The sequence below is a fragment of the Pleurodeles waltl genome, chromosome 6, assembly GCF_031143425.1.
Source record: "Pleurodeles waltl isolate 20211129_DDA chromosome 6, aPleWal1.hap1.20221129, whole genome shotgun sequence".
NCBI classification, from domain to species: Eukaryota; Metazoa; Chordata; class Amphibia; order Caudata; family Salamandridae; genus Pleurodeles; species Pleurodeles waltl.
The window spans coordinates 948,077,156-948,090,744 of NC_090445.1; the positions used below are offsets into that span (position 1 = coordinate 948,077,156).

General features: G+C 41.0%; 1 protein-coding gene across 1 annotated transcript in view; it reads left to right on the plus strand.

Moving 5' to 3' along the window:
- The window catches only part of LOC138300422 (gamma-aminobutyric acid receptor subunit pi-like), a 734,504-nt gene that overhangs the window by 523,986 nt on the left and 196,929 nt on the right, over window positions 1-13,589 (plus strand). The window contains exons 4-5 of the mRNA XM_069239770.1: window positions 11,508-11,575; window positions 12,096-12,313. Coding sequence (XP_069095871.1) covers window positions 11,508-11,575; window positions 12,096-12,313 — 286 coding nt within the window. The remainder of the gene's footprint in view (window positions 1-11,507; window positions 11,576-12,095; window positions 12,314-13,589) is intronic.

Genomic DNA, 13,589 nt, shown 5'->3' on the forward strand with positions numbered 1-13,589 from the left:
CGGAGTGGTACATTGGTGGGATGGCTTCAGTCAACCCGCCAATGTCATAATATGGTGGTAAGTACCGCCAACCCATTGGCAGTACTTACCACCATATTATCGCCAACCTCCGGGATCGTAATGATCCCCTATGTCTCCTAAGCGTACTCATGCTCACTAGAACACACCCTTTACAGCGAATGCCATGATATCATACTCCTTTAAATAGGTGGCCTGTACAGCTCATCCTTTACCAATGAAGTGCTCTTGTCATTGCACACTTTTCACAATAGTTTTAACACTTCATACCACAAATATACAATGTCACCATTTCAGCCTCAGCTGTGACTAGTGGACAGAACAAGTGGCAGAGGAACAGATTATTTACAGGTGGCTCTTGGTGAGAACCGTGCCTCATATCTCTAGTACTCTTCTACTAGATCGAGCAAATCAGAAAATACACATCTGGATTTTTGTTTTTCTCAGTGCAGTCACACAAGTTATGTTCGACATGTATGCTGTATTTAGCACTATCAGTTACTACTATGGTTTGAGAATCTAATCCTGTTTCTATTATCCCTCATCTTTATCATCAGGTCAATTTCACTTTTTAAGAATTATGTAAAAACAACTAAACAAAACCAGATTATTCAGAACAAACAAAATATCTGTCTCATCTGCTGTTTAAAATATCCATTATGCAAGAGTTGTTCTCATTGAAAAAAACAACTCATTATTATATATTTTTTCTAATTTTTGTTCTGACAATAATTGAAAGAGATCATCTAGTTTCATAGCTAACCGATTATCGATAAAACATGGCAAATCTAGCTTCTCGCTGTTATTTTACTACATTTACTTCTTGAATGGTTGTGCTAAAACGCAGGCATATGTCTTCAGAATTGTTAAGGTCAATGCTCCCTATAACGCAAATGAAAAGGACCCAAATTACCCTTGAATTTCACAATGCAAACACCATTTATTACTGAATTTGGAGACGAGAATCATTTACAAGCAATTTAAAAGTTACATGAGGTTTTCAAATCAACTAAATTATACTTCTGATACAAATCTAGGTTATTTAAATTTAAGTAGGAACAGCTGCCACCCTCGACCCTCATAGTTCTTTCTTTTTGCAATTTGGAACCCCTTAAGGTGCTGAATGTGCATCTATGATAAGGTGCATCGTGCTGTGCGAACATATTGTTCCTCAAAGTGCGATGCAATAGGAGCTGAAGTGGCCCTTCCCTAAAATGCGTTGTGCTGTGCTAAGTTGCTTCCTAAAGTGCACTATAGCAGCAAAACTACCCCACGCTGAGGACCCAACTACTCCCCCGTCTATTCTACCATATTGTAGATGAAGTGCAAATCCTGCTTGCATCGCAATGAACCAAACCACTTTCTACCCCTGAATGCTGATACAATTCTATTTCTGCCATGGTTCCAAGTGTGTCCATGGATGGTAAACTGACAGACCCACTTATCACTGACAGGGGGGTGCGGCAAGGCTGTGTTCTTGCCCCCACCCTCTTTCTCTTGCACATTAACAACTGTATTAGGTATTTAAATAATTGCATGAATCACTCGACACGGTTGACAGGTCAGAAAATTCCAGGGTTGCTTTATGTGGATGATACCATTATTATGGCAAAATCACCTGTGGGACTACAAAACATAGTCAAATGTTGACTGTTTTCTAAAGACTTTGACCCTAAGGTCAATGTCGGGAAAACAAAATTGATGATTTGCTGTCAGTAAAAGGTGAATTCTAGCATAAAAATGAATTCTGTCATTCTAGGAAGAGTCAATGAGATCAACTATTTGGTGATCAGATTGATGGATTCGGGTAGATGGGACGGACATATTAGTAAAAGTGCCCAAATCATTTATCACAGAGGGGCGGCTTTGGGCTGCAAAGCTAAAGCTGCAGTAAATCCCACATTAAACCCCTTTGTGGAAATCTATGAGACCCAGACCACGGGAGTCGTCCTACATAGAGCAGAATTGTGGGGCTTTAATAGCCAGCAGAACATCCTACGAGTCAAAGAAAACAATTTCACCAGATGCATAGCTAGGCTGGGGAAGTGCACCCCGTTAGTACCTTTAACACTGGATCTTGGGTTGAATAACATTGAAGAACACGTAGCCCTGAAGCCACCCTTATTTAGGATTTGGCTCTGGAAAACAGAGGAACTGGAACCTTTTAGGGAGGGAATCAGAGACTTATTAGAGAGTTTGAGCTGTTTAGATAAGGTTAGTTGGCTGCGGGAAATGAAATCCACTTGGGTCGAATTGGGCTTCCCCCAGTTTTGGGGGAACCTTGAATCAATCCCAGCCGATGTGGCCACGCTTGTCAAGCAGAGATATTGGGGAGGGTAATTGATTGGATTTACCAGAGGAGCAGGTTGGGTCACTTAATGTGAGAATTTTTGCTTGTCAAGCAAGAGCTACAAGCTGAACATTTCTTTGGCCTGCCCATACGGGCCTATGCTTGTTCCCTATTCCTCCAGTTTAGATATGTTATCCTACCTGTTAATGCTTTCACCGCTACCTAGGAAAAAATGGATTGTCCCACTTTGCAAAACATTGTTTCTCTAAGACCGAGCTAATGCCTATAGAATTTGTAAAAGTGACACATCTACAGTGGTTGATGGTCTACCCATCGTAGAGCCCTTTAAGCACTTGGAGGGGACAGCTCAAAATAAGAGTTTTTAGCTGCGATAGTTCAGAGCCCTCATAGTATTTGGATGGGATGGCTCAGGAAAATAGTTTATATTTGTGTTGTTTTGCACAGGGCTATTGGCCCAGTCTCAAAAGCATGACATTTACATGTTTTTAATCTCTGTATGACCATCAATGTTTAATGCCTATGGAATTCACAAATGCGACACACCAACAGGGGCAGTAAGTGCTAAGATAATCACTTGTTGTGTACTGGGTCTAGCTTTCATAGCACTTGGTTGGGATGGTTTATAATAAGAGCTTTTATATCTGCATAGTTTTGCGCATGGTGACTCGCCCAGCCTCAAGCAGAAATGTTTTTTATTTGATTTTATTTGAAGCAGATTTTAAGATTGTATAGATCAAACCCTATGCCAATTATTTGATCATTTATATACCCTTCATTTTGAGATGTATAGTATTGTGCACCTTAGCTCTTTGGCTTTTATTACTGGAGTTTCAAAGCTGTTACTACTACAAACGTGGGGAGTTCCCAAATGATTATATATATTGTTGTATAAGATGAATTTTACACTGAGATTTTTAACTTTTGTCTTTTTAATCGTGATTCTTGTTTGACTATGAGTTTTTATGTTTCTATATGCCAATAAACATATATACTGGTGCATCCAACTTGCTTGGCTCCGTCTTTCATTATGTAAAATCACTTCTTGTTCTAATGCTATGCTGAACTCTCCCATTTTTCCCTATGCAGAGACAGATACTGAGCCTGCTACAACCCGCCCCTTCTCATCCAACATCCACACCAACCCTCAGACCCCAAAGGAAGAGAATATTGACCCCTAACTCTCCCACATCCCCTTTTCACCCTGGGTGCCATGACACTGCACCTGAAAGCACTCTGTTTCCCAAGAATTCCCAGGGAACCCCGGCCCACATCCCCCAGGTCACTTATCTATATTCATCAGCGGGACTTCAATTTGTGCCCTTCTGCTACAGGGACAAAAGACCGCACATTATTTATTCACTTCTGCCAGTCTTGAATCACCTTACAGATCTCAGTCCCAGTCACAGACAACTGAGTAACCTGATGGGGCGGTCTAGCTAGATATGTTCTGCAATAGGGCCTGAGCTTCTCCAGTGCCAGTAAAAAGATGGAACTGGTTCTTCACCAGCACTTCAAGTTTGGACTGCTGCAAGACTGATGCCTGTGCAAACTTAGTCCTAAATAGCTCAATCGTTTTGATGAACTCTATGTCTGCGTGCGGCCAATGCTGATATGTCAGAAAAAACCTTGAACTGGGACACCTCTGGAGTGGACAATGTTCTTTTCTCTATGACACAATATAAAATTTGGTCTTTGACTCGAAAGTTGGCAAAGTTCGCAAGTATTGTGTGCGGGTACTTAGAATTTAGAAGGCATTGAGCAGGTTAACTCGGGAATAGCTTTTTTCAATTGAGTGTCCACCCAGTCAGGCATCTTTTTACCTTCAACCTCTTCTGGCACCCCAACGATCCTCAGATTAGAGCACCTATTATAGTTTTCTAAATCATGTAGCTTATCCTCTAGTAGACGTTCACTTTTTTTCAACTGGGTAACTTCCCATTGCATAGTCTCTACCTTGTACTTCAGATTGGAAATTCTATCTTCTGCTTCCTTTAGCCTGCTGGGAACCTTGCCCATCACTTCCTTTATTTTAGCCAAGTGATTATGGAGAGCTTCCATTTCCTGTGCCGGTTTAGCTTTCAAATCTTTAATTTTAGATAAGATGACCTCAAACATCTTTCTGGTGGATTGTTCAAGTTTGTCCCGGGCATTCACAAGAGTTAAGCTATCCTGTGGGATAGCTCTGGACTGTGGTGAGGGCTGTATTCTTTCAACAATTGTCTCAATCGCCTCCGAACTCTGTGGGAAAGTCAGCGGCGCCATACTTGCAAGGGGCATCTTCCCGCAGAGCAAAATGGCTGGGCTACTATTGACATTCCCCCATCTGTGGATTATGTTAAGTTCTCAATTTGTGTAGAGCTCCTGGATAAGTTTGAGAATAATGTGTATTGCTTGAATGGAGCAGCCTTAGCAAGGCCATCCCCCACAGTAGAACATTTCCCCCCTCCAGCCTCAACATCAGCAATAAGTGTCTCTGAATGCGCATCCGTTGTTGGACATGCCAAATCATCCCCTCTATTCCAACTCTCACCGCTCCATCTTATTTCACTCCAGTTTCTGCTTGCACCACCTTGCTCCGCTACAAGGAGTTCTCTAATTTCTAACTGCATCCCCAGCTGCAAACTGCAGCTGGTCCGAGGATTGCCTGGTTTTCCGGGGCCCCTTCTGTGCTTTGACTTCAGTGGTGAAGTGGTTTGTACTGACGCGTTTGTTGAGTCAGCCCCCTCATGTTGAAATATCCTCATGATCACTAACTAACCTTACAAACCAGAGTTTGTCCAAGAGGGTGCCACAAGCAGCAATGGATTAACTTCTTATCCGTTTAGTCTGAGTAAAGTTCATCCTTAACAAGTGAGTGAGGCAGAAACGAGAGAAGAAAGGCCCCAATATATTGAAGCTGACCTTGAGAAAAGCAGTTTACTTTTTCTTTTTTTTTTGGCAGAGGAAGGGTAGGCCAAAACAGCTCCAGAACATCAACATAGCGGTTGCAGTATACTTCTGACAAATGTGTGAATTCAGTTCCAACATCCAAGAATCAGCCAATCACTGCGCTGTTGCCCCGAGCTTGTGAGCGGACAATGGGGCATATTTATACTCCGTTTGCGCCAAATTTGCGTCGTTTTTTTTTACGCAAATCCGACGCAAAACTAACTCCATATTTATACTTTGGCGTTAGACGTGTCTAGCGCCAAAGTTCATGGAGTTAGTGTCATTTTTTGGCGTGAACACCTTCCTTGCGTTAATGAGATGCAAGGTAGGCGTTCCCGTCTTAAAAAATGACTCCCAGGCATGTGCGTGGTATTTATACTCCCGGGCAAAAATCACGCCCGGGAGTGGGCGGGGCAAAAAACCCCGCATTTGCGCCTCTTTTTAACGCCTGGGTCAGGGCAGGCTTTAAGGGACCTGTGGGCTCAGAATGAGCCCAGAGGTGCCCTCCCCTGCCCCCAGGGACACCCCCTGCCGCCCTTGCTCACCCCAGGAGGACACCCAAGGATGGAGTGACCCATCCCAGGGAAGAAAAGGTAAGTTGTGGTAAGTATTTTTTTTTAAAATATTTTGTGGCATAGGGGGGCCTGATTTGTGCCCCCCTACATGCCACTATGCCCAATGACCATGCCCAGGGGACATAAGTCCCCTGGGCATGGCCATTGGGCAAGGGGGCATGACTCCTGTCTTTGCTAAGACAGGAGTCATGTTAATGGCGTCTGGGCGCCAAAAAAAAATGGCGCAAATCGGGTTAAGACGATTTTTTTGCCTCAGCCTGACTTGCCCCATTTTGGGATGCCCAAACGCCATTTTTACCTACGCTGGCGCTGCCTGGTGTACGTGGTTTTTTTTCACGCACACCAGGCAGCGCCGGTCGGCTAACGCCGGCTAACGCCGGCTAACGCCATTCAATAAATACGGCGCCCGCATGGCGCTTCAGAATGGAGTTAGCCGGCGCTAATTTTTTTTGCGCAAAACTGCGTTGGCGCAGTTTTGCGTCAAAAAGTATAAATATGGCCCAATGGGTGATACACAGCTCGCCCCAGGCGATGCGTGGCACTCACCTCAGTCGTGCCGCTTCAGCAGGCCTCCACCAGACACTGTCACCGCTGCCAAAAAACAGCCGTATGTAGAATCACCGTCAGCTGCTACCAAGCCGCTAAATATTCTATGGTTGCTTTTTCCAGACTTGGCCTGGTATTCGACCCGAGTCTAACTCCAGCAGTGCAGCAAAATGCTATCTGTGGCCGCGTCAGTGTCTTCCTATTTTGCACTAAATGTGGGCTCCGATAGCATAGATTATGTCTACGAAGCATTCAAGGCAACAATACGAGGTAAAAAAACTTCACAGAGCAGCAAGCACTTGGGCTTGCCAGGCTGGTTTAAAGACCGAGCTTCAGCAAGAAAATCAGGCATATGCTCGTCAGAAGAACGCAACTAATAAAGCAGCACTTAAGTAGACGAGAGCGGACATGCAAGATTGTTATTATGAGTGGTGCTATGTAGAAAATACTGCTTATCTTCAAAAGATGTACGAGGAGAGTGAGTAGGCCGGGAAATCTCTGGCCTGGTAGGCACATAAGAGTCAGATGCAGAATAATGTAACCCCCCTATTTGTTAATGAAACCAACACAAGGCTGACAGAGCCTGTCCATATTTACGAGAAATTTCTTGGGCACTGTAAAGCACTTCATGGTGTGCAACAACAGGGTGACGTGGATCGACTTAACATTTTTATATCTCAACTCTCTCTTCCAAAGCTTGGTATTGTACAAGCTCAGGCTCTGTCATCCACAGTCACTCTTGAGGAGATAGAGGAGGTGATGAAGACATTGCCCAGTGATAAAGCATGTGGAGGTGATGGATTGCCAGCTTCGTTTTTTAAGAAATTTTCAGCAGCCTTAAATCCTGAGTTGGCAGGACTCGTTAAACATATTTTGTATGGGGGGAGAGGTCTCAACTTCATTCCGCACCGCAGTCGTGGTCAGTTTTCTGAAAAACTATAAAAACAAAAAGCAAGTTAACTCCTTTAGACGTATTAGTCTGCTGAATGTGGTTTATAAAATCATTCCAAAAGTACTGGCCAATTGGATGGGTAAAATGTTGCGATCCACAATACATCCTTAACAGTGTGGGTTTCTTCCTGGGAGGCTACTTTTCTCTAACACAAATTTTTTAATTGATGCTCTGGACTATTTTGCACAAAACCGGATTTCTGCCCTGGTTTTTTTATTGGATGCAAAAAAGGCATTTGATCTTGTGTCGTTTTGCCATTTTGCATGAGTTTGGGTTTCCTGAGAAGCTAATTCAGAGCATATCACATCTATATTGGGCGGGATACTGCTCAGATAGTCATTAACTCTCATAATATAGGGACCTGTGTGATTGCTAGGGGCATGCAACAAGGATGTCCTTTGTCGCTTGTTATTGTTTACGCTATTTATTAGGCCCCAATCAAATTGTATGCAAATGATATAGCATTATACTTAAAAGCAGATAAGGCAATTTTAAATCAGGTTTTCTTTTAAAATATTCCAAGACTTTCAAGAGTTGGATAGGTATAAAATAAATAATTGAAAACAGAAATGTTATTAAGAAATTGCACACTAGATACTTTTGTCACAGTCAATTGGTCGGTAGGTCGCCCATCCCATGTAGAGAAAGGGCGGTAATCCAGGCACGTGACCTCGGGTAGGTGTGACTGCCGGACCACAGGAAGACAGAATCAACTTTCCTTTGCTTTGAGGTTTGCGTGTCCCTATGATGCCCTTTCTCTACAAGGGATGGGCGACCTACTGACCAATTGACGGTGACAAATAGTCTGCGTTCAGTAAGTGACCTTCTAGCACTTACCGTTTGATATTAATAGAAGTAGTAGTTCATGGTCCTGATGAAGCACCATAGGATAATGTTTTGACCACAGAGGCGCGAAACATGTTGACCACACTGTTTTAGGACTAGGTACACCACCTTCTTTCCTTCACTTGAAGTACAGTGGGACATTATTCCCCGCACAAACTCCTTTATCTCTTTTTTAATCTTGGCCTGATCCTTATTTTGAGTGATTAAATCATGATGCCGGAGGCTCAGAGCCAATTTTAACCTACTTTTCACTCTCCTTTCTTTCTTTGTTGTCAGTAACTACTGCAGACCTTATTGGATCTGCTACACCATCTCCGGTTGAGTACCACCACCGTATGTGGGGTGGTACGCCAGACATTGCAGTGCCGGTCTGAGGAGGAGACTGCCCAATGATGATGCTTAGCTTCCTAGTCGATGCTTGAGGGCTCTCCTGTTAATACTGACACCTCTTTTCCCTGCATGTAGATCTATTGGAACAGTGTACTAATTCTATTTATAGGTTCAGGTTTAGGGAGATCGTACACTGGACCGTAATTCTCCCAGTCCCTCTTTCTTTGTTCATTATATAATTTATATCCAAACAACATTGTGCCTAATTATGGGGTTGCGTGTGAAGGATAGCGATTAAGAACTTAAGTTATTGAATCAAAGACTAATCCGAGACGAAGACGAGTCCGTCTTCATTGTTTATGGGCGATACGAAGTCCTTCCTTTATATCTATGCACGGAGTGGGCGGGCTTTAAAACGCCGACGAGGAAAACTACGTTCCTCCTTGCTGCTCATCCGACGCACTCACGGATTGTACACAGAAGAGGGAGGCGTGAGGTAAGAGTTTGTCAGGAGGGTAATATGATCTTTGTACTTTCAAATATACTAGGAGGCTAATAATTTGTGGTATACCTTTAGGATACGCAAGGCTTCCAGATATAGGATTTCAAAGTGTAAACACAGGCAGTCAGGTAAGCGGTATGGGTATAACACCGCCTTGTACGGCACATAGGGCTTAATTAGATATACGAGAAGATACTAACTAAGGAATATTAATTATCAGTATTAAGGACTATTTGTGGCAGCACAGTGGATATTTTGTGAGGATTACTGAGAGGTATAACTTCGCCTTTTATATATGTGTGTTTTTGAAGTTGTAAGAGCACACTTACTATATCAATATACTTTCAAGCATGCTCTCCACTTTTGTAAGGACACAGTTTACAAAGGCCAGGTCACAAAGAACGGGATACTAAATGTTTGTATTTTGATATTGGGATATATATGTGAAAGAACTATTATATATATATAGAAGTTATGGGCACTTTGGACTATATTATATGGATACACTGTTTTACACGGACAAACAATCACGGTTTTCACATTGAAGCATGTATTAAGCTTGTCACTTTGGATGGTGAGGGATTCGTATAGTAATTTAATATTTTATGTTAACCATATATACAATGAAAATGTTTGTTGTAGGAAGTTCTGATGAAGTCAAGGGGCATTCCCCAGACGAAACACGTGTTGACGGGAATGTGAACAATCATTGAAAACCATATTTTCAAGAGGATTAAATTATAATCTGATTCAATTTATGAAGGCTGTTTGGATGAGGACTCTTAAAGCAATTCATATGAACATGAACTATTGAAGTCAATGAAATTGTAGCGTGTGCTGCTGCAATTTTTTAAAATTGGGTAACAGGAGTAGCCATCAATTGGGGCTGATTTTGGGGTGAAGTCCCAGCAAGTGGCACCACCTGGAAAATTCAGTAGATCATTGAGGTAGAGCACTGGGTACTCGCATTGATATCATCCCTATGAAGTTATCAAAAAAAGGATTGCACATATGTGTATTGGTAGCCTGATAATTAATTTTGCAAACTTGGTAATCTGAGTTGGTCCCAACATACTCACAGTGGTGCTTCAAAATGCAAAATATTAAAGAATTAGAACATTGATACGCACTTAGATCTGAATCTTCAAGGTAATTTAGCAGTCTATGGTAAATTTTGGGGTAGGGGCTTTAGTGGTGCACCTTTGAGGATGTGAGATCTGAGACAGTAGAGTTTGACAATATTAATGTGATGTTAGGCTGAGAATCTGGACTTGTGCAAAAATCTTGGCTATGACGTTATTCCTTATATACTAAACTATTTACACTACATAATGTTTTGATGTTGGTAATGTCTTTTCTATATTAATGTCTTTTTTGATGCAGTATGAATTCTACCAAATAAAAAAAATAAAAAAATCTAGCCTACTTGAAAATTAGATGAGTTATTCAAATCAAATAAAATAGACTTTTCATACAAATATTGGCTAATTAGTGTAGTTTTTTTTCTATTGGCATAACCTTACTTCACTCAATCAAGTTAGGAACAACTAAAAGACCTGGAGCTTTATCATGCCTATTTTCTTCTGCTTTCTGTCCCCAACAGAAATGTGTTGATTGGCTTACTACATTGTTTTCAAAAATCCTGTGAGAATCTTTAGTGGGGTAATTTAAACAAATGCATCAGTTCTGATTCTACAGTCAAAATAGTTGCATCAATTTCCGTACCTATCTTTAAATACAGCTGACCCCATGCGTCCATGCAGAATATAACTTCTTTCATTAGTAATCCCATATTATCTCAGGTGTTGATGTGTCTGAACCAGTAAAAAGTCACAAAGTGTTGTCAGCCTATAAGCGTACCAAATGCCCCAAGTAAGGGATATCTTCATGATGAGGTAGCTTGATTTATTTTTTTGCATTTACATAGGGAAACCAACCCAAAAAGGTATGCAGACTCTTCACATATAACTAATCACACAAATAAAAGATAACCTAAAGTGGGATGACACACTGCCCTGTATATTATTTGGAGTTGATGAAACAAAAATAAGTATGGAACAACAACAGACCAGTAGATGAATAGGGCTGACTGAAAGCCCCTAGAAGAGAGACATATTGCATGTTAAATTTTATTAAAATCAAAAGATTTGTAAGATATGGATGGGAAGAATGTATTTACAACAATTAAACAACCTGTAGTATATGCAGGTATATCTGTCAAAATGTTTCATGCATAATAAATAGGCTGAATGTCATGAAAGTCATACTTTCCAGTACTCTAACGTGTTTAGAAATGATTTGAATGTAGTTGTTTCGAGCTATTTCCTGTAAGTTGTGAGAGGTGTGAGATTTCTAAGGTTTATGGGTAGAGAGTTCCATGAGGTAAGATCTACTGCAGAGAATGGCCATTTTCTTTATAGTTACATATGCAATTTTCTTGTAAAACCGGAGACATAGATACCCAATTACAGTTTCTTTATGTGCTTCCTTTTATCACAGATGGTCCGGTTACAGTAGGAATGAGCCTTGATATTGCAAGCATTGATACAATATCGGAAATAAACATGGTATGGTGTTTTTGAGACAAATGTTTGATTTATTGAAAAAATCGCTTATGATTTATTGAACCTGCACATGGACATTCCATGCAGCTCTTTTAGTTTAAGCTGTCTATATAGTTCAGAAAAGTACACGAGGTTTTAACTCTAGTCTCATAAAAAATGAGTGATTTCGCAGACATTATAAATGCTTAGACGTTATACTGATTTATGCGTAAACAATTCGGTTCAAATTGAGAGTTAATACAGAATAGAATTGTACAGCATTCGTTTGTTTCATTAATATGCATCATTTTGCAATTGAAATGTGATTAGTAACAGATCACTGTTGAAAATCTAATTGGATTTACAAAGAAAAATTGATTGTATTGATTCTGAAAATGAGACTATTATATATGAAAGTAAAACAGCACAGTTTATTTTGGATAGTTAGAGCTGAGGATGTGAAGCTTGTATGAAAACATGCAAAAACACTGAGATGTGAGGAAGAAATATATTGCTGTAATAAGTGAAGAATTGTGTTTTCTAGGATTACACTGCAACAATATTTTTGAGGCAGCGCTGGACGGATGAACGACTCTGTTTTGATGGCAATAAGAGCCTAAGCCTAGATGGTCGACTGGTGGAGCTGCTCTGGGTACCAGACACTTTCATCGTCGATTCAAAGAAGTCTTTTCTTCATGACATCACTGTGGAAAACCGCTTAATAAGAATCTATCCGAATGGGACAGTGCTGTATGCCTTGCGGTGAGTATGAAAGGTATTCTACAGATCCTGCATTTCATTTAATGTATGGATATATATTTTTATTAGCTAAGTTATTATTTTAAAGGCTTTTCTAATGTGCTGCATATCATTTCCCTAAGACCAATTTAAAAATACAAGAAACATATGCAACAGCTTTGGTTTCAGAGACAATGTGGTAAACGTGCATTCATTAAAACATTTACAAGACTAGATTATTAAGAAACGTGGAGTGGAATCTGGGTGGTTTGTTCCCACTCAAAACAACTTTAGGATTTGACTCATTCCATATGGGGGTTTTGAGAGGGAGGCAGATGAGTCCCATATGTCCACCACTGACCATGTAAACATGGTGTCCTAGCAGATTGTGACCTGTGCCGAAGACAGGCCCAGGTGCCCGTGCGCAGATTAAAGAATTGTTGTTTAGGCCGCCGCACACCTTTATGGTGTAAGAGAAGAGAATATCTCCTTCAATGTTTGGGGCACAGGGGTAACAATGGAAAAAGAAAAGTAAAATCCCAAAGATGCACTGCTTGTAAACTGCATGTACTTTAATGACAGTAACTTGAGTACTGAACTGAATAAGAATTTCCAGCTGTTTCATTTTTTATCTCGGCCACACAGTCAGATGACCAGGATCCGTTACCGAGTGGGTAATTCCTGAAGTTAACTTGGAGGTAGCGCTTCATGTGTAAAAAACACTTACTACAGATCTTCAGACAGGAGATATCTGATGTGCGGAGAGATTGCCACTGGTCTCACTCACAGCCACTCCAATAGAAACAAGCCAGACAAGTCAACAATATGACGTCTTTTCCATATATCACTATGGGCAGACATAGGCACAATTGAGAGGAGTCTTTTACATATTGGGCCTCTGCAGACATTTGCAGCAAAGCACTCGGGAAAGGAGGAAGCCGGCTAAAGAAGATATACAATTTCTCCGGTGACCTCAATAGAATCTGTCTCCTGAGTTCTTCTGAAAGTCACACAGAGGAGTTCCAGGAGTGGGGAAGCTTTGGTAGAATTACCCTATAACCACTCTGGACGGGAGATGGTTCCTTGAAAGTGGAATAACAGTCCTCTGGTAAATGTTAATAAAATAGATTCTTCTTTCTACCTAAATTAGCTCCAGCTACTGACCCATTTTAAAGGTAACTGGCAGTGCATTCTGTAGCTATGAAATTACAAACTCCCTAAAACGTTACACTGTCTTTAGCATTAAAACCACATTTCACTAGAACTTAAAAGCTAAGTACTACTGACACCACTCCGTTTA